Source organism: Sciurus carolinensis, chromosome 11 (assembly GCF_902686445.1).
Source record: "Sciurus carolinensis chromosome 11, mSciCar1.2, whole genome shotgun sequence".
Taxonomy (NCBI): Eukaryota; Metazoa; Chordata; class Mammalia; order Rodentia; family Sciuridae; genus Sciurus; species Sciurus carolinensis.
The window spans coordinates 77786955-77804091 of NC_062223.1; the positions used below are offsets into that span (position 1 = coordinate 77786955).

General features: G+C 53.6%; 1 protein-coding gene across 9 annotated transcripts in view; it reads right to left on the reverse strand.

The window, feature by feature from the left end:
• Nucleotides 1–3883: 3883 nt before the first annotated feature.
• Nucleotides 3884–17137, reverse strand: part of Gdpd5 (glycerophosphodiester phosphodiesterase domain containing 5) — a 79311-nt gene continuing 66057 nt past the window's right edge. For 6 of the 9 annotated variants that reach the window (XM_047519016.1, XM_047519021.1, XM_047519015.1 and 3 more), the window contains 9 exons: nucleotides 13309–13391; nucleotides 12071–12221; nucleotides 11376–11594; nucleotides 10719–10876; nucleotides 10313–10460; nucleotides 8929–9011; nucleotides 8355–8369; nucleotides 6130–6242; nucleotides 3884–4932 (listed from right to left, as the gene is read on the reverse strand). In XM_047519016.1, coding sequence (XP_047374972.1) covers nucleotides 4784–4932; nucleotides 6130–6242; nucleotides 8355–8369; nucleotides 8929–9011; nucleotides 10313–10460; nucleotides 10719–10876; nucleotides 11376–11594; nucleotides 12071–12221; nucleotides 13309–13391 — 1119 coding nt within the window. In that variant the 3' untranslated portion in view covers nucleotides 3884–4783. Of the gene's footprint in view, nucleotides 4933–6129; nucleotides 6243–8354; nucleotides 8370–8928; nucleotides 9012–9048; nucleotides 9997–10312; nucleotides 10461–10718; nucleotides 10877–11375; nucleotides 11595–12070; nucleotides 12222–13308; nucleotides 13392–17137 lie in introns of those variants that run through there. The other 3 variants (XM_047519022.1, XR_007104056.1, XM_047519023.1) reach the window with 3 other exon arrangements.

The following is a 17137-nucleotide window of genomic DNA, read 5'->3' on the forward strand; positions in this document are numbered from 1 at the left end:
AGCTCTGCCCTCTGCCCCTTGCCTCTCCCTGTATTCTCCTGATCTCACCTGCTCTGCCACCTCTAGAGGTGAGATCCTGACTAGTGGCTTGCTAGGAAGTGGATCCCCTGCCTTAGCATCACAGTAAGTGAGCTTCCCGGTGGATGAAGAAGATAGATAATTAACTACTTTTGCCCTCGTAGAAGGGGCTGAGCCCAGAACCCACGTGGTTCTGTAGAGGTACTATTTGCCTAGCTTCACTGCCACTTGCCAGGGTGGGGGCAATTAGAGACCATCAGAGGGAGGTGAGGCAGATCATTCCAATGTGCTGCCCTCAGTTTATCCTAAGCCACCCCAGGACCAAGCCACACACTGAGCTGAGACCAAGAGGGCAGGTCTCATCAGCAAAAGGAGGGACTTCTCCCCTCTTAAGAGATCCCAGGGCTGGAGGGCCTCCCTGAGAGGAGGGAGGAGGTTCTGTCCTGGGAAGTGTGCATGTGCCTTTTTATTTATTCATTCTCTCCACGGCTCTAGGCACTGGGGACTGTGGACACAGGGACTTGAGACCCAGTTTCCAACCCAGGGATTCCCAACCTAGAACCTGGGAGACACCATGCAGTTGGATAGGACTTCCCAGGTAGGGCTTCCTCAGCATTCTTCCATGGGGCAGTCTAAGCCCTGGCTGAGTCATAATGCAGACTGAGATGCGGCTGTGGAAGTTGGCTCACCATGCCGCCATCCCTGTCTCTCTCTCACACTCACTCTCACTCACATGCACACTGCTCAGACCTTGGACACCACACAGCCAGGCAGCCCTGCATCCTAAGCCTGCCCCCAGCTACCTGGCACTTACCTGGCCACTCCTCTCTCAGGGGCTCTGCAGCTGATGCTTTCACGAGGACCACTCCTGATTGTAACTGCTGCCTACACCCAAGCAGCCTGGCTCCAATGTCCCTGCCGCTCTGCCCAGACTCCCACTCAGACTCAGCTGCGGGAGGACAAAGGGGCTAGACGCCAGAGGGAGGGGAGGGGGAGGGGTGGACGCTGGGCTTTTGTTCCACTCTTGGACCAGCCCCAGGAGGGGAGGGGGCGGGAGTAAGAGTGGGATTGACTGTGTGTGCAACTCTGGGATCTGGTGTGCCTGGGATTGGGAGTGACCTGGTGCTGGCCTTGTCTTTGAATAATTCACAGGTGTGTGTGTGTGTGTGTGTGTGTGTGTGTGTGTGTAGTGTGCCTCAGGTAGGTGAGGTGGTTGTCAACGTATTTCATGTTCCTTTGTACCTGTGTGTGAATGTGGGAATGCATGACTAGCATTAGGTGGTGTGGATATGTATGACCATGCAACTGCAGATGTGACCAAGAATGTGACTGCCACAGCTGTAGGTTGAGGTTTCCCTCCTTCTGCCTCTGTGTGACTGTGCTGTATCTGTGTTCCTGTTTAACAGCAGACATGTCACTGTGGGACTTTGTGTGACTCTATCTCAGTATCTGAGTCTTTTTGCTCATTTTTGTGTATGTCACCGGTGTCTGAATTCTGTGTGTTGTGGGTGTGTATATCCATGGACCTGGTGTGTCTGTGTGGACATGTGTGTGTGGCAGGTCTGTATAGCATGTGGTCCTGTGTCTGGCTGGTGTGGTATGAGTGGGGGTGAAGCCCCTTGGAGGGGGCTCAGTGGGGTGGGGCATGGTGTTACTGGGCAGGCTGAGTTGGATGGAGAGGGGCTGACCTGGCCTCGTGGAGCCAGAGGAGGGATTCCCTAGGCTGGTGCTGGATGATTTGCTCCTTCTACAAAGGCCCATAGGGCCTGACATCCATGGGGAGGGTAAGGGGGTTGCTCTTTTGGAAGGGGACAGCAACTTGGGGAGGAGAATGCTTTAAAACCTGGGTAGGCCCTGGGCACCTGGGACCTGGGTCTGGCACTGATGTGATCATCGTGATCCTGGTTAGATCATTGCCCACCCCTTGGCCTGGCTCTTCATCTCAGCAGGAGGGATAAACAAGATTCCTGCTCTGCCTATCAGATTGGGTTGCTCAGAAGAAGGCAAGTGAAAGCTACTTGTCATGTGGAGCCACCCTTAGAGAGGCCTGGTGTGATGAGAGCCAGGCTTGAGCAGCCAGGCTTGAGCAGGCTCAGACAGGATGGGGGGCTCACTGTGATCTTGACAAAGCATGTGTCCTGAGGCTTGGCTGGAGTCTGTTGTGTGGACCTGCTCCAGGGAATGGTGAACTGCCCTTATACCTCCCAAAAGGATTTCCTGTGTGGCTGTTGGTTAAAGAATGTGAGCTATTTGGGGGCCTTCATATGTCTTCTTGGGTAGGAGGGGCTGAAGGTTCACAGAGGGACCTGGAGAAGGTGAGAAGTGGACTCAGCTAGGAGGAGGCTCCACCCTTTGAGGTTGGAGGGAAGAAAGTGGTTTACGGGGGACAGCCAGAGGCCTAGGGGCTCCTCTGTTTCCCTGTGAAGTGGGCAGTGAGGCTGTTCTCTACAGAGAAGGGGAGGCCACAGAGGGCACCAGGAAGGTAGGTTTTCCAGGTTATATAAGAGGAATCAGGGTGGACCATGTCTGGAGGCTTAGATGGAGACGGGCCACGCTGTCTTCCCAGCTACGGGATGACCTCCCTCTAACCTCCATTGTTTGGGGTGGAAGGGTGGCAGCTGGACTGCCCCTGGACTGAGGGATAGGGTACAGGCTGGCTGCTCCAGTCAGGACCCCAGCCCTCTCTGCCCTCTATTCTCCTCTCCTGAAGATTCCAGGATGTCTTAAGGTTCCCAAGTGTGGCAGGAGCTTCGGGCACCCTGGCCAGTGGGCCCAGGGGAACTGACTGGATAGGGAAGGACTGGCATGAAAGATTTATCCTCTTTCCTATATGGGCCTGACAGAGGTTGGAGAGAAGGAATAACATAGAGGGGCATTTTGGGTAGGGCATGCCCCCACCACTGACCCAGCAGTTTCATTCACTGTCTGTATCCAGCCAAGAGGTAGGAGCTGACCCTCCACCCAGGAAGGAAGCATTTGCCAGATATTCAGTAGCAAGGGAAGGAGGGGTGAATCCCCTCAGCCCTCTGAGGGGTAGTTCAAGAGGTTAATATGAGGGGGTCAATATTTGGAAGGGACTCTTTCCTTTTCCTTCAAGAAGGTGCCAGAAACTTCGAGACCCTAAGAATTCTATCCACCCTTGTCTGGAGATGAGACTTGTCCCTTGGCTCTGAGGAGGTGTGGCTACTTAAGGTAGGCTAGAGCTGGGGTTTAGCCTCACCCTTTCCCCTTAGGATACACCCAAGACATACAGACCCCTGGGACAAAGCTCAGAGTTGAAGACCTGCCCTGACTCCACAACTGACCCCTCCCCACAGAGAACAGAGAGCCTGTTCTGGAAAGACTGGAAAACTGGAAGGCACATACATGTTCCCTGGACTGTTTTGACTTTTTGGCCCAGGTCCTCCCACTGTGCTGGGCATAGGGGTGTGTCTGCCTCAGGAAAGTCCAAAGCCCTGAGAAGTCAAAGCCAGCCCTTGCCATGGGGAAGAGGCCTTGCTGGGCTGAGAGCTTGTCCTTCCATGGGGAGCTCAGAGTGCCTCTGTGTGGCTGAGGGACCAGCTGTTCCACTTCCCAGCCCTGCCTCTGCCTACATGCCCCCTCCGGGCTGTTCCTAGTGCTGTGGAAGGTAATGTGGGTTGGAGCCTGTTTCTGGGTGGGCACTGGCTCTGCCTGTTCTAAGCTGCATGGCCTTAGACAGTCATTGACCTCTCCAGCCCAGGGCCATTAAAGACACCTTGCACCATGACTGATAGGTTAGGGGCTCAGCCATCCTGCCACCATCTCAGTGTTTCCTCCTCAAATCACAGGGCCAGAACTGAGCCCCAAATCCAGTATGCTCTGTCCCCATCCTCCCACTGACAATTCAGAGACAACACACATCAAGATGGCAGCTTTAATCATCCTGGCTGAGGCCCTCGGGCTCCCTCCACTGCAGGCCTACTTGGCCACATGTCCACACTTTATCATGCTTAGAACACTTTTCCCAAGGGGTCCTTGCCCTGTAGCCACAAGGGGGAAACCTGAGGTTGTATCAGTCTATAGATCTCCTGGACCTCAGGGCCACCTCTGCCCCAGAGGCCTGTTGGACACTTGGGTGAGAGATAGAGCAGCCCTGACCTTGCATTTCCAGCCATCTCCAGCTCCTTGTAGGGGACACAGTTCAAGCCCTCTGCTGGGGCAGGGGCTGGTGGTGGTGGGAGGCTGGTTGGGGAGGAGGATGCTCTAACACAGCCACTGGCTTTCCTACTGGGCAGAACCTCCTTTGTGCTTTAAGACCCACATGGAGAGAAGAGCTGCCAGGGGGCCAGGGGTAGAGGCCCAGCCCAGGTCCTCAAGACAGGATAAAAACGGAGAAGTCAGTTGCCCATGGCATGGACAGGTAGACAGACACAGGTGGGCAAGGGTGAGTAATCACACCCTCCATGGCCATAGAACATGGCACTGTCCAGTGACCCATCAAAGCTTCCAGGCTAGGATGTGAGAGAGGGCTGTGAGAGCAGGCCCAGGCCCAGACCCACACTTCCCAGAAGGAGGAGCCCCAGGCCTGCAGGGGCATCCGAAAGGCTGGAATCCTGGCCCAGCTGGGCCTCAGGGGAGAGGAGACACCCTCCAAGAGAGGTCATGGCGACAAGGAGCCAGAGCCCGTGCGGAGGCTGCAGAGCCAGCTCCAGGGGCTCTCCGAGAGGTCCAACACTCTTCAGCCAGCTCTTTGGGCTCTCCTCGTTTCTATGTTAGGTACAGGCTGAGACAGACAGGTCTTCAGCTAACGCCCACCCCGGTCTGTAAGGGTCTTGGTGCGGCTGCCGCCCCCTCGGGAGCCCACCGGGGTGGCAGTGCTGTTGGCGTATGTGTCGTAACTGCTATCTGAACATACGGAGAGCTCATCGGAGACCTCCACGCCATCGCTGATCTCTGTTGGGCCAGAGGGAGACAGAGTGTGAGTCGGGAGGACAGGGTAAGGATGGCTGAAGGGTGAGGCGGGAAGGGTGGCCTGCAGCAATCCCTAGTGGAGCCCTTAGAGACCCGATGCAGTTGCTGCGGTCCAGTTGGCATTGAGCCTGGCATTCAAAGCCCTCCTTGGTCTGCTGAACTCTCTGGCATTGTCTCAGTTATCTTATCCCCTGGAACTCTACCTGCCAGCCACAGGAAACCACCTGCACCCTCTTGAGTTTGGTACTTTAGTCTTCTCAGGACCTTTGTACATATTGGTCTCTCCCAATGTCCCCTGTCGACACTTCCTTCTCCTAAACTCTGACTCAGGTCTTCTCAGCTGTGTTATGTTAGCCTCCTGGAAGCCTCCTCAGAGTCCCAGGCTAGGATGGGCCTCTTCATGGTCAGCCTCTGCTTCCTTGGGCCCCAAACCATTTGGTATGGGTTCTAGGACCCCACTGAAGAGCACCTCCAGAACATCTGTGTTCTAGAGATGGCAGAATGCTGGGCACAAAGCAGGGGTTCGGGGAAGGTCTACTGAGTGGAACTCAGCCCAGAAGAGTGCTCTCTGTTTCCTGATGCCCAGGCAAGTGGTGTTCCCATACTGCCCCACCACACTGCTCCCCTGGAGCACCCTCCACCAACCCCGCCACACCTTCACCACTACCCAGGCACTCTGCCACCCTCCACATTCCAGCTACATCACCAAACCAAAACCTTCCTCATAGCCCCAGGGAGCTCTGACCACACTCTCCTCCTCAGCACCCATTGGGAGAGCTCCAAAAACCCTCGATTTTCCACATCTCTGTCCGCACAGCTGCCTCCTCCCTCCAATTGGGCATGTCAACAGGGTCTGGCAATGACAGGGTGAAAGCATTATCTGCATGCCTGTATGTGAACCAGAAGGGAGATGGGCCTTCAAAACAGGATCCCACCCCACCAGCACATCACCCTTGCCCAACAACTGTGGTGCTAGAAAGGAGCCATGAGATCGGAGCTGCCTGCCTGTGGAGGTGTGTATTTCCAAGGGTACATGTGCCTCTGTATGTGGGCAGGGGTGAACCCAGGTGGGCTTCTGTACACCTGTCTGTGTCCCTGCCTACATGTGCTGCGTGGCAGTGCCTGTGGGTGTGAGCCCCCAGCCCAATGGCCTGCCTGGCCTGTCTGCAGGCTGCTTACCTGAGAAGATGAGCTTCTCCTTCATGATGCTGACGTCCCGGCTGGTCCTGCGCACTGCAGCACTCAGCATGATCTGCTCAGGGTTGTAGCTTCGAATGCCTCCCAGGCGCCACCTGCAGAGATGGCCCCATGGGCATCAGGTCCTTCCCACCCCTTTCTGGAGCACAGACCCTGCCACTTCCAGAGTCTCTCTGGATGTAGCCTGAGAAACCAGCAAGACTCATGTCCCACTGGACAAATAGGGAATCAGGTCCAGCAAGGGGCAGAATGGGGACGTGTGTCAGAGTCTACTGGTTCTTGGCCAGGGATCTCCTGCCTCCCTTTTACCTCCAGAAGCGTAACCAGCAACCCAGCCCAGAAAAATGGTTTGGTTAGTTCTGTCTCAGGTGCCTGCAGTTATGCACCTGGCTCTTTGAATGGGACAATCTAGGGGAGGAAGGAGCTTAGCAGGCATGACTGGTGACTTGTCCTGGAGTCCACTTCAATATCAGGAAGTCCCAGCTGATGCCTCTACAGTTCCGACACATGACAGGCCCAATGAAGCCAAAGGAAACCCCCAAGATGAAGGGAAGGGAAGGGCAGCAGGCGGTAACGGGACTTTGCTCACAAGTGATCCTCACAGGTCTGTGAGGCAAGGGTGTTAGAGTGACTTGGGGTGGGGCTGTCTGCCACTCTGTTCCAGCAACCCTAAAGGGAGGGGTAGGCTGGAGCATGAATCCTCCTGAAGGCTGGGAAGGAGGCAGGGTGGTAGGCACAATAACTCAAGAGTGGGCTGGGAGGTGGGTGTGTGCAAGGCACACAGGGACCAAGAGAGAGTGGGAGGACTGTCTCCTGTGCCCAACCCAGGACACTGCTTTTGCTGTAGTAGTCCCTCCAAACTAGTCCCAAGTCCCTAGCCTCCCTTGGATGTTTCCTGGGATTTAGGCAGAAGGATTCATGACCTCCCACCCCTACCCAACCAAGAGGAGCTGAAGGGTAGCTTGGAAAAAAGCACCCAATCTTCCAGGGGACCAAATCCTGCTTGGGTGGGTGGAGAGAATCAAGACTCCACAAGAAATCAATTGTGAGTTTCTGGATGGGGTCAGCACAGCCGAAATGGACAGACAGATGGGTGGACGGAGCAGACAGATGAGGAGGAAGCAGGAGGCAGAGGGGAAGGCACCTGCCCCCTGGCTGGGCTGGCTGCCCTGCAAAACCTTGAGGGTAGGGATGGCACCTCTTATCCATCACTGGGCCCCCACCCCCAATCTCAGTGCCTGTCTAGTGGGTGCTGGACAAGCATTCACTGAGTGAATGAACAGAAGAATGAGGCCCAGAGGGAAATGATCTTTTTTCCCTGTCTCATCCCCCAGGTCTCCTTCTCCATGATGCTGCCCCTGACCCCCAGTGGACAGTGACACTGCCCTGGTTGTATCTGAAGGACCCAGCCCCACATTGGGCAGCATCGTGGATGTCTACTGCCTCTGTGGACAGAGGAAGGATCGACTAGCTAAACATCCCTCCCCCAGTCCCATCGCCAGAGGGCAGGTCCTCCTCCTAAAAAAGCTGGTCAGTAAAAGTCCCTGCTCCGGGAGGGCCCAAGGCACTTGACCAAGGGATGCCTAAGACATAGTTCTCATCCTGAAAATTAACATGAAAACCCAGCAGGAAGGTGTCAGGCTAAGGTCTCTGCAGCTAGGCACAGCCAGGACAGGAAGACATTGTGGGGCTCTTCCCAGGGGAATGGGAAAGGAGTGGCAGTGGGGGGTCAGAGACAGAGAGGGAAAAGAGACGTGAGAGACACAGAGAAGATAAAGTGTGTGACTGACGGAAGAGGAAGCCCAGAGAGGCAGAAACTTGGGGTCTGCCCTGGGCAGGTAGTGAAGGGACCCGTGAGGGCTGGTCTCAGGGGGATCGGGGTGCTCAGGCAGGGACCCCTTCCTGAGGGAGACACTTTGGTGCTGAGAGGCAGGGTCAGGGACCTGTTAAGGAAACACTGGTCCCCACCTGCAGAAACTGCAGTGGGAACAGAGAGCAGAGGGACACACATGGCAAGATGGGAAGAGCAGAGAGGAGGACTGCAGGGGAGAGAAGGAGGGGGTGCGGGCTTCAGGCAAGGGGGTGTGTCGGCAAGGGTGACCCAGGCACAGAGCTTGGTGCACGGCAGCTTTTCAGACAGAACTGGAGAAGGGACTGGCAAGTAGGGAGAAAGAGGAACAGGAGGAGGAGGACCACACTAGAATTACCTGATCAAGTGATAGCTGTGAGATGCCAGAGTGCAGCAGAGAGGGGGGAGGGGAGAGAGGAGGGACATGCGCCGGATCAGAGCAGGATGGGACAGAGAGAGAACGTCAGTCAAGAATAAAACCCAGCCCCTTGGTTCCTGGCTGGGTTGGGCCCCCAGGTCGGGCCCCCAGGTTGTCCCTAAACCCTCCCCTGGACCCCCAATCCCACCCACATCCCAGCTGCTGCCCTGAGGGGTAGGTGGGGAGGCTTTCCGCCTGGCACAAGCGAGGGCTCAGTGCTGCTGGGAACCTATGTCCTGGCTAACAGGAGCAGGCAAGCCACAGAGGGGCCGAATTTGCCGAAGTCCGCACACCAAATCAGGGCAGAGCTTGGCTCTGGGCTCCTAACCGGGCACTCATTTCTGAAGGTGCCAGCCTCTGGTTGAGAAAGGCAGAGCTGGGGACCCCAGGGACTCCTGCCTTCTCTCCTGGTCAGGCCTCCTGGCTGAGGACTACGGGAATGTTCACCTGGCTGGGGTGGGGCTGGGCCTGCTAGGGGATAGGGAAGGCCATGGAAGTGTCAGAGCCTACTCACTTCTGAAGCACGAAGATGCCAACGATGAGGGTGAAGGAGATCAGGTCGGCGGTGACCCACATGAGACAGTACTCGTCCGGGGGCTGTGGACAGATGGCCCGAGGCCAGCTTCCAGTCAAGGCCCATCCAGACGGAGGGTCCATGGGCTGGAGGACCCCATGTGACCATTGAGGAGGGTAAGGAGAACCTTGAGGGGTATGGTGGCTAGTGACTTGACTTTGTAGGAGTCAGTCTGGGCACTGTGGGCCTCAGTGTATGTGTGTGTGCGTACACAAGTGTGCACACACTCAAGGTAGACATGATGTATGTTAAACCTGGACGGTTTGTGGCTCAAAGCAAGAACCAAATGATGAAAGAAGGGTATTGTATGTCTGAACACATGTGTGTATGAACATGAGGGTGTGATACAATTGGCAGGTGAGTCGTGAACCTGTGGACAGGTATGTAGCACCTGTGTGGGGTAGGAGTATATGTCATTGCATGAGGACCAGAGGGCACAGAGTGGGGGCTTCCCCCTCAAGAGAACGCCAAGGGGCTGGGGCAGGGGGCAAGGCCCTGTGTGCAGCCTCAGGCTCCTGGATCTCAGGGGCACTGGGGAGGGGTGTGCTTATCACTGCTGCTGGTCACTGGGTGGTTTCATGTCAATTTGGGAGGTTTTTAAGGACAACAGGCAGGTGAGAGCTGGAGAGCAGGTATTTAGGGCTTTGGAAGACTGCGATGGGTCCTCACTTCTGAAGGCCACGGCCCAGGTCCCCATTTACTCCTCTCCTCAAGGGCCACTTCTTGCTTCCTGCCCTTTCCCTCATGAACAAACTCAGATGTGACTTGCTGACAATGACACCCTTGAGGTCACAGGAGCCCTGTGTCTGCCTTTCATGTCCTCAGGAAGGTGGTAGAAGGAGCCTCACAGGAGGGCTCCCCAGCCACTGGGAGACAGAGCAGGGACTGAAACTCAGCCTGTGGGTGCTCAGCCCTCCAACTCAGACACGGTTTGATTCACTGTTTCTAAGAAGACTTAACATTCCTTATTCTTGTCCTGTTGTTGTTCTTTTCCAATGGCTTCTCTTCCTTTAAAATCAAATATAATGAACACACCCCAAATTAAAACTCCGAGTAGCTGTTTGCTTCTCCAGGGCCCCTCCATGACATGCTCCTCCCTGTTGTCCCGGCCCAGAGTTCCTCTAGCACCTTAGTGCAGCCCCAGGGGCAGGGTAAATTCTCCTCTTGCCTCAAGCCTGCAACCCCACCAGGGACACCCCCAGCCCTGAGACCTCCCAGGGGAGAACCCCAAGCACAGAGCTTGCCGAGTGGTAGGAGTAGGCCACAGGCAGCTCTTTACACTGTCCCCAGGTGTCCTCTGCCCCCCCAACGGTCTCCAACTCACCATGATCCAGATGGGGGAAGGCACCTGGGACAGGATGTGGGTGTTGTCAGAGGTGACAGATGGGACCCCAGCGCACCACAGCAGGGAGAAGAGCCACGGCGCGTTGACAGTGTAGAGGTTCACACTCAGGTTCCAGGATGCATACTCCCTGGACAGGGACAGAGGTTGGTTGGTCCTAGGCACTGGTTGCTTCTCATTGTGGGAAACCTGTAAAGTCCGTCCCCTTCACAGCCTCATGCCACCAACTTTCCCTGAGGAAGGACTGTCCACACCAGAGGCCAACCCAGCTCTGCTGGCTGCTCACATATGCAGAATCCCCTGTGTGCCCTGCCCTCTGTCCAGGAGTGAGAGGAGTATCAAGACCAGGAAGACTCAGTCCCACCCCTGAGCCAGGTGGGGCAAGCACCTGAGCTCCTGGCCGGACACCTGAGTGTAGCGCAAGTTCAGCCGCTGTATGTGGCCTCTCCGCAGACTGGCAACAGCCTCCTTAGAGCCTGACGTTTGCTGGAACCCAGGAGCCACCTTCCGTACGAGGGGCCTTTGCCTGTTAGGTAGCCACATGACCTGCAGGCAGGACAGGGGTTTGCAGAATAAATAGGATTAAGAGAAGTGGGCCCAGCCCACACCAAATGGTGACCACATAGGTATAATGGTTATCAGGGGACAGTTGATCCCAGTTACGGCTGTAAGCCCTCTGGCAACAACTCAGCTTCCTCTGGATCACCGCCATGTCAAGATGGATAAACCAAACACATCACTCTGCACGAGGTCACCAGTTTCAAACATGCTGTCACAAATTGGTGTTAGTTCCTCTGGTCCCAAATATTGCACCACAGTGACATGGGCAGTCCTTCGCTGAAGTCACTGGGGAACCTGGACCCATTCCTGCCCACTGAACATCTGAAAGGACCTCTGGTTCCCCTCTTCTCCCCATGACGACCCACTCTGTCAAGGAGGCAAGGGGCATGCAAGCCCCATTTTGCAAAGGTGAAAGTTGAAGTCCAGAGGTGACAGGTGAGTTCAGGTTGGAGCAGGGCTGGCTGGGGTGGCTGCAGGGCCTCACCTGGTGCTGCGGGAAACCAGAACGCAGCAGGGCCTCCAGTGTGACGTTGAGGAAGCTGCTGCGGTAGGGGTGCTCCCGGGGCGGGTCGCGGAGGTTGAGGAGCAGTGTGGCATTGCCCTTGGCCAGTTCCAGCAGCTCCTCCAGGCTGCAGATGGACTGGTTCTGGGCCTCCCTGAGGTCGGAGGGTGACAGGGAGCTGGTGGTCCAGAAGGGGTCAGTCTGGCAGAGACAGGGACACACATGGTTCTGTCACCTACCATTTGGGGCCTCCACATGCTTTCCTAGCAACCAAGCATGGAGAGCCCTGGGCTGCCAGAGTCTGCTGGGTGTCAGGTGACATGAGGGCTATGGCCTCCCAGAGCCCGCAACCCTTACCTTCTACCCAACTCTGCTTCCAGAGGGAATGGTTTTCCTAGAGCACCTCCCACCCCCAGCACATTTCTCCTTCAGCCTTTTCAGACCGCACCCCCACCAGGATGTCACAGAGTTAACAGTTCTGCTGTCAGCACCCCTATCAGCTTTCCCAGTGAGGGAGGCAGATCCAGATCAAGCAGTGACAACTATGAGGTCTGGCCACAGCGGAACCCAGGGGAGGCTACTAACCAGCTGGCCTGGTGACCTGAGTTGATGGCCACCCATCTCTCACAGCTTGGGATCCCTGCCCATGTTTCCCATGCCTAGGACTGTGGTCAGACCTTCAGGAACCACTGCCCCGCGTTGAGCCTCTGCAGGACGGTCCAGTTGAACATGGAGGCGGGCCTGCGGGCGAGCTCCGGAAATGCCTGCTCCACGTTGGTGGTGCGCCGCAGGGTGGCGTCGTGCATGAGGAAGGGCACACCATCCAGGCTGTGGGGAGGGGGCACCGAGTCACCGCCCACCCAGGGCTCTCACCTGCCATCAAATATCAGCCCCTTACACACTGCTCCCCAAGCACCACAGGGACCCAGCTGGCTCTGCCCCTTTCTGGGCCACAGCCTCCCTACCTGCACAGAGGACTGGTGGGTGACCCTCCATCTGTGTGAGGGTCAGGTGGGGTGAGAACTGCCAGGGATGGAGGGTAAGAAAAGGCTGGGCCTATTCTCTTAGCATCCTTGAAGGTAGGTGCTGTCATTTGATAATGGAGAAGCTGAGACTAGGAGAGGAAAGTACCTAGTTCAAGGTCGACAGCCAGCAGTGGTAGAACATGACTTGGGACCAAGTCCATGTGATGCCATAATGAGGACAGTGCAAATGTAGGCCTCTTTTAGAAATCCCACCTCTACCACCATCTTATCTACCCCACCAGGGCAGCCAAGAGCTAATCCAGTGCCTTAGTGAAATTATAAAAGGCTCCTGTGCCCTACCCTACTCCTCAAGGCTTTCACCACCACATGCTAGAAAGGTGTGAAGAATGCACAATTTTGCAATGTCCACTATGGGAACGGTGTCCTTATTTAGTGTACCACCTGTATAACTATATACAGCAGCCCTGCCCATCTCCTGCTCTCAGGGGTGACCTCTATTATAAGATCAGTGTGAATTCTTCCTCCCATTTATAATGATACATATTCAATATGTATAAGTAAAAATGTACATATCACCTCTGTGTGGTCTCTTAAAACATAACCGTATTGCCCTGCACACGGCTCACTTCACTTATCTGGGAGTTTGAGCTTTACCATGAAGACACAACTGGGAGCTGGCTGCTCTTCAAGTGCATCTGTGGCTCCAGGTCCTTATCCTCCATGCTGCCTGACCAGGACAGTCTACTTTTTTTCTCTATTGTGCCCTGGAGTTTGACCCATTGGCATCAAGGGTGTCTCCTTGCTGCGGATGATCCAAGCCTCAACACTCCCATCTCCAAGGCTCTGGGGCTGGAGGCTCCCCCAGTAAAGACCCAGATGCAGATGCCTGGGGAAGGGGAGAGGTGCCCTCCTCCCTTCCTGACACCTACCTGACAGTGACGTCAGCCTGGACCCCATACAGCTTCTGCTCTAGTGCCTTCCGGAAGGACATCAGCGTATGTTCTGGGGCCAGCTGGGGAGGAAGGCATGGTAAGGGGAAAGCCAGGATTCAAATGATGTCCCCCTCCCCAGCTAAAGAAAAGCCTGTGTTGGGAGGCTGGGGAAGGCTTTGTTCTAATTTTGTCTCCTCCCTGGAGCAGCTGTGTGATCCTGGGTGCCCACTCAGCTTCTCTAAAGTTTTTCCTCCTCTGTTTAGTCGTGTCTACCTTGCAGGTTTTTGGGGAAGGGGCAGACATCATAGTTAGTGTGGATGTATATAAATGCCCATCAAATAGCTAGCACCTAATAAATCATAGTGTCATCATGATATTATCCTTGCAGTGTCCCAGAAATCTTTTCCACAGTCCGGGGACTCTTTGGCAGCCTTGGGCAAGGGCAGAATGCCATGTTACCTCTTGGTTATACCCTGAGCTCAGTCTAGATGAAGATTTGGAGGGAGAGGAAGGGGCTGAGATGGCAGTTTCATTGGAGTGATTAATTTCCATGTATAGAAATAATATCATAATGCCCTCTTCCTCCCTGGGTTGCTACATGAATTAAAAGCCCCTAGCATGTTGCCTGATTGAGAGAAGGCGCTTAAATGGCAACTGTATGGTGAATGAATCAGAAGACCCAAGTTCTGGCCTTGACTCTGCATTAACTAGCTTTACAACCTTGAGTGCATTTCTCCCTCCTGTGGAGCTGTTTCCCCAGTGGCCTCTTGGAGATGTGTGCTCACTGTTCTCTGAGGGTCCTTAGGCTGGGAGAGTGGGGGTTCTAATTCTCCCTCCCTGGTTTCATGTGGTCTGAGGACACTGTCATGCCCCTGGCTGCCACTGGGAGTCAGCATCAAACCAGGGATTAGTCTAAGACCAGGTGCAAGTGGTGTGGGCAGAGGGAGGGAGGAAGGAGCCCTGACCTGAAGAGACACAGGGAGAGGATTCCTGAGGCTGATATCATTCCCATCTTCTGTCCCTCTGGCCACGCTCTGTCCCCCTCCACACTCCCCTCTTCTTAAAGGCAGCCTGGTACCAGGGAGCCAGGGAATGGCAAGGAAAGGCTTTGGAGCTGACCAAGAAGGAGAAATACCATCTCTGGTGGCAGTCAGAACCTCACAGATAATCAACCACCCGAGGACCCATGGACGATCCACATGGTGGAGACCAGATACACATGCATTTACAGGGATATAGAGGGGATCTTGGCTGAACACCACTAAAAGTTGATCTTGTAGAGATAAAGAACAGAATAGTGGTTACTAGAGGCTGGGGGCAGGGAGGGGAGAGTTTAACAGGTACAAGATTAAAGTTAGACAGGAGGAGCCAGTGTGGAGCTCCATAGCACGTAGGGTGACTACAGTAAACGAGAATTGCTGTGCATTTCAGGCCAGAAGAGAGGATTCCTAATGTTCCCAAAACAATGAAATGCTAAATGTTTGAGGTGACAGATATGCTAATTACCCTGATTTGATCACTAGCATTGTATACATGTATGGAAATAAGACAGTGTCTCAAAAATATGTGTAATTCTTGTATATTAATTAAAATTAATTAGTTGATTTGTTATAAAATAAACACCACAAGGATGAAATCAGTCAGATGTACAATGTGGAAAATTTTACAGGACAAATGAGTTTCTCCAATGAATAAATGGCATAAGGGAAAAAAGGGATGGCTACAATTATGGGATGGTGACTATTACAGATTAAAAGATACTCAGGAGTCAGTGTGGACATCATTTGGGTCCTGATTTTTTTGCTGGTGGGGGGATTGAATTAAGGGGTATTCCACCCCTGAGAGCACTGAGAGACATCCTTAACTGTTTTTAATTTTTTTTTTTAGTTTTGAGACTGGATCTCACTACATTGCCCAGGGTGACCTTGAATTTGTGATCTTCCTGCCTCAGCTTCCCAATTATAGGCATGTGCCACTGTGCCTGGTAGTCCTGAATTTTATTTGATTGATTGATTGATTTTTGGTACTAGGGATTGAACTCAGGAGCCCTTAACACTGAGCCACATTCCCAGCCTTTTTTTTTTTTTTTTTTTTTTTTTTAATGAGACAGGGCTTTGCTAAGTTGCTTAGGGCCTCGCTTAGTTGATGAGCCTGGCCTTGAACTTGCGATCCTTCTGCCTCAGTTTCCAGAGCCTCTGGGATTACAGGCATGCACCACTATGCCCAGCCTCAATTTTAGTAACCGAACTACAGATACTTTTTGAGATAACAAAAGAAAATTGATTTGATCTTAGAGATTAAGGAATCACTGCTAATTTGGTTGGGTACAATAACAGAACTGTGGTTATATTTTCTAAAAGTTCTTATGGATTAGGATACATCCTGAAGTAAGAAATGACACCATGTCTAGAATTCTCTTTACTACATCAGAACAAAAATGTATGGGGACCAATGAGGCATGAGAGGCAACATGTCGCTAACTGCTGAAGATGGTGTGGGATTCCTAATGTGGTTCTTCATTACCTGATACATTCTCCTTTTCTTTCCATTTCTGTGTGTTTGGAAATTTTTCTACTAAACAAAACAACTACCAGGCATGGCGGTGCATGCCTATAATCCCTGCTACTCAAGTGGGCAAGGCAGGAGGATCCGAGTTCAAGGCCAGCCTTAGCAAACTGTCCCAAAATAAAAAAATAAAAAGGGTTGGGGGTGTAGCTTTGTGGTATAGCTCCCCTGGATTTCTCCCAGGAGAAAAGAAAAAAGAAAGGAAAAATGAAAACAATCCTTTCTGGGTTGTTGCCTCGCCCCTCCAGCTCTAGCACACTGTTCTTTTCCCCTGGCCTCCAGAGCAAGTGAGATGGGTCACCCACCCCTGTGGTAGGGCCTGTCTGCCTGGCAAGGACATGCTTCTAACTTCTCCTCACAAGAGCCAGCAACATGGGCATCTCTATATCAGACTCTGAGGAGATGGGTGACTTTCCCTCCCCTTACCCCCAAACTTCACAGGCAGCATGTGGCTTGGTGGGAGAGTACCAGGGTCCAAATCAGAGACACAGTCCTCTGTGTTTTTTTTTTAATTAATTTTTAAATTTTATTTTTTAACTACTGGTTATTGAACCCAGGGGTGCTTTAATACTACCACCAGCCAATTTTTCTTATGAGACAGTGTCTCACTAAATTGCCCAGGCTGGCCTTGAACATGTGATCCTCTTGCCTCAGCCTCCCAAGTAGAAGGGATTACAAATGTGGGTCATCACGCCCGGCTGAGTATTATCTAGAAAATAATACCCATCTCATAAAGTAGGAGAGGACTTTCAGGAGAATTCTCAGCTCCATCAGACATTTGTTTTTGTTTTTTATAGTGCTGGGGATCAAACCCAGGGTCTCTCGTGCATACTAGGCAAGTGCTCTACCACTGACCCACATCCTCAGCCCATATACACGTGGGTTTAAAACAAGGACTTGGTGAGGCCCCTTTGCTGACATCCAATGGCACAGTGGAACTCCCAACAGACACCATGCTCTCAGGAAGCCCACACACGCCCCCTGCAGGTGGAGCCTGGTAGTGCCTCAGTTGAGAAGCATAGGCTCAAGTCTTCCATGGGTGAGGAGACCCTGGTCAAAGGGGGCCTGCCTGAGTAACAATGATGTTTCTTACTTTCTGTGTGCCTGTCTTGGCACTGCACCCATACTAACAGCTGCCCTCTAACCCTAAGGCAGACATGCTCACTACTCCCATGGCACAGGATGAAGGGACCAGAACAGAAAAGATGGAAACCCCAGGCTCCCACAGCTGGCCAGGGCTCTCAACCTCAGTACTCCTGCA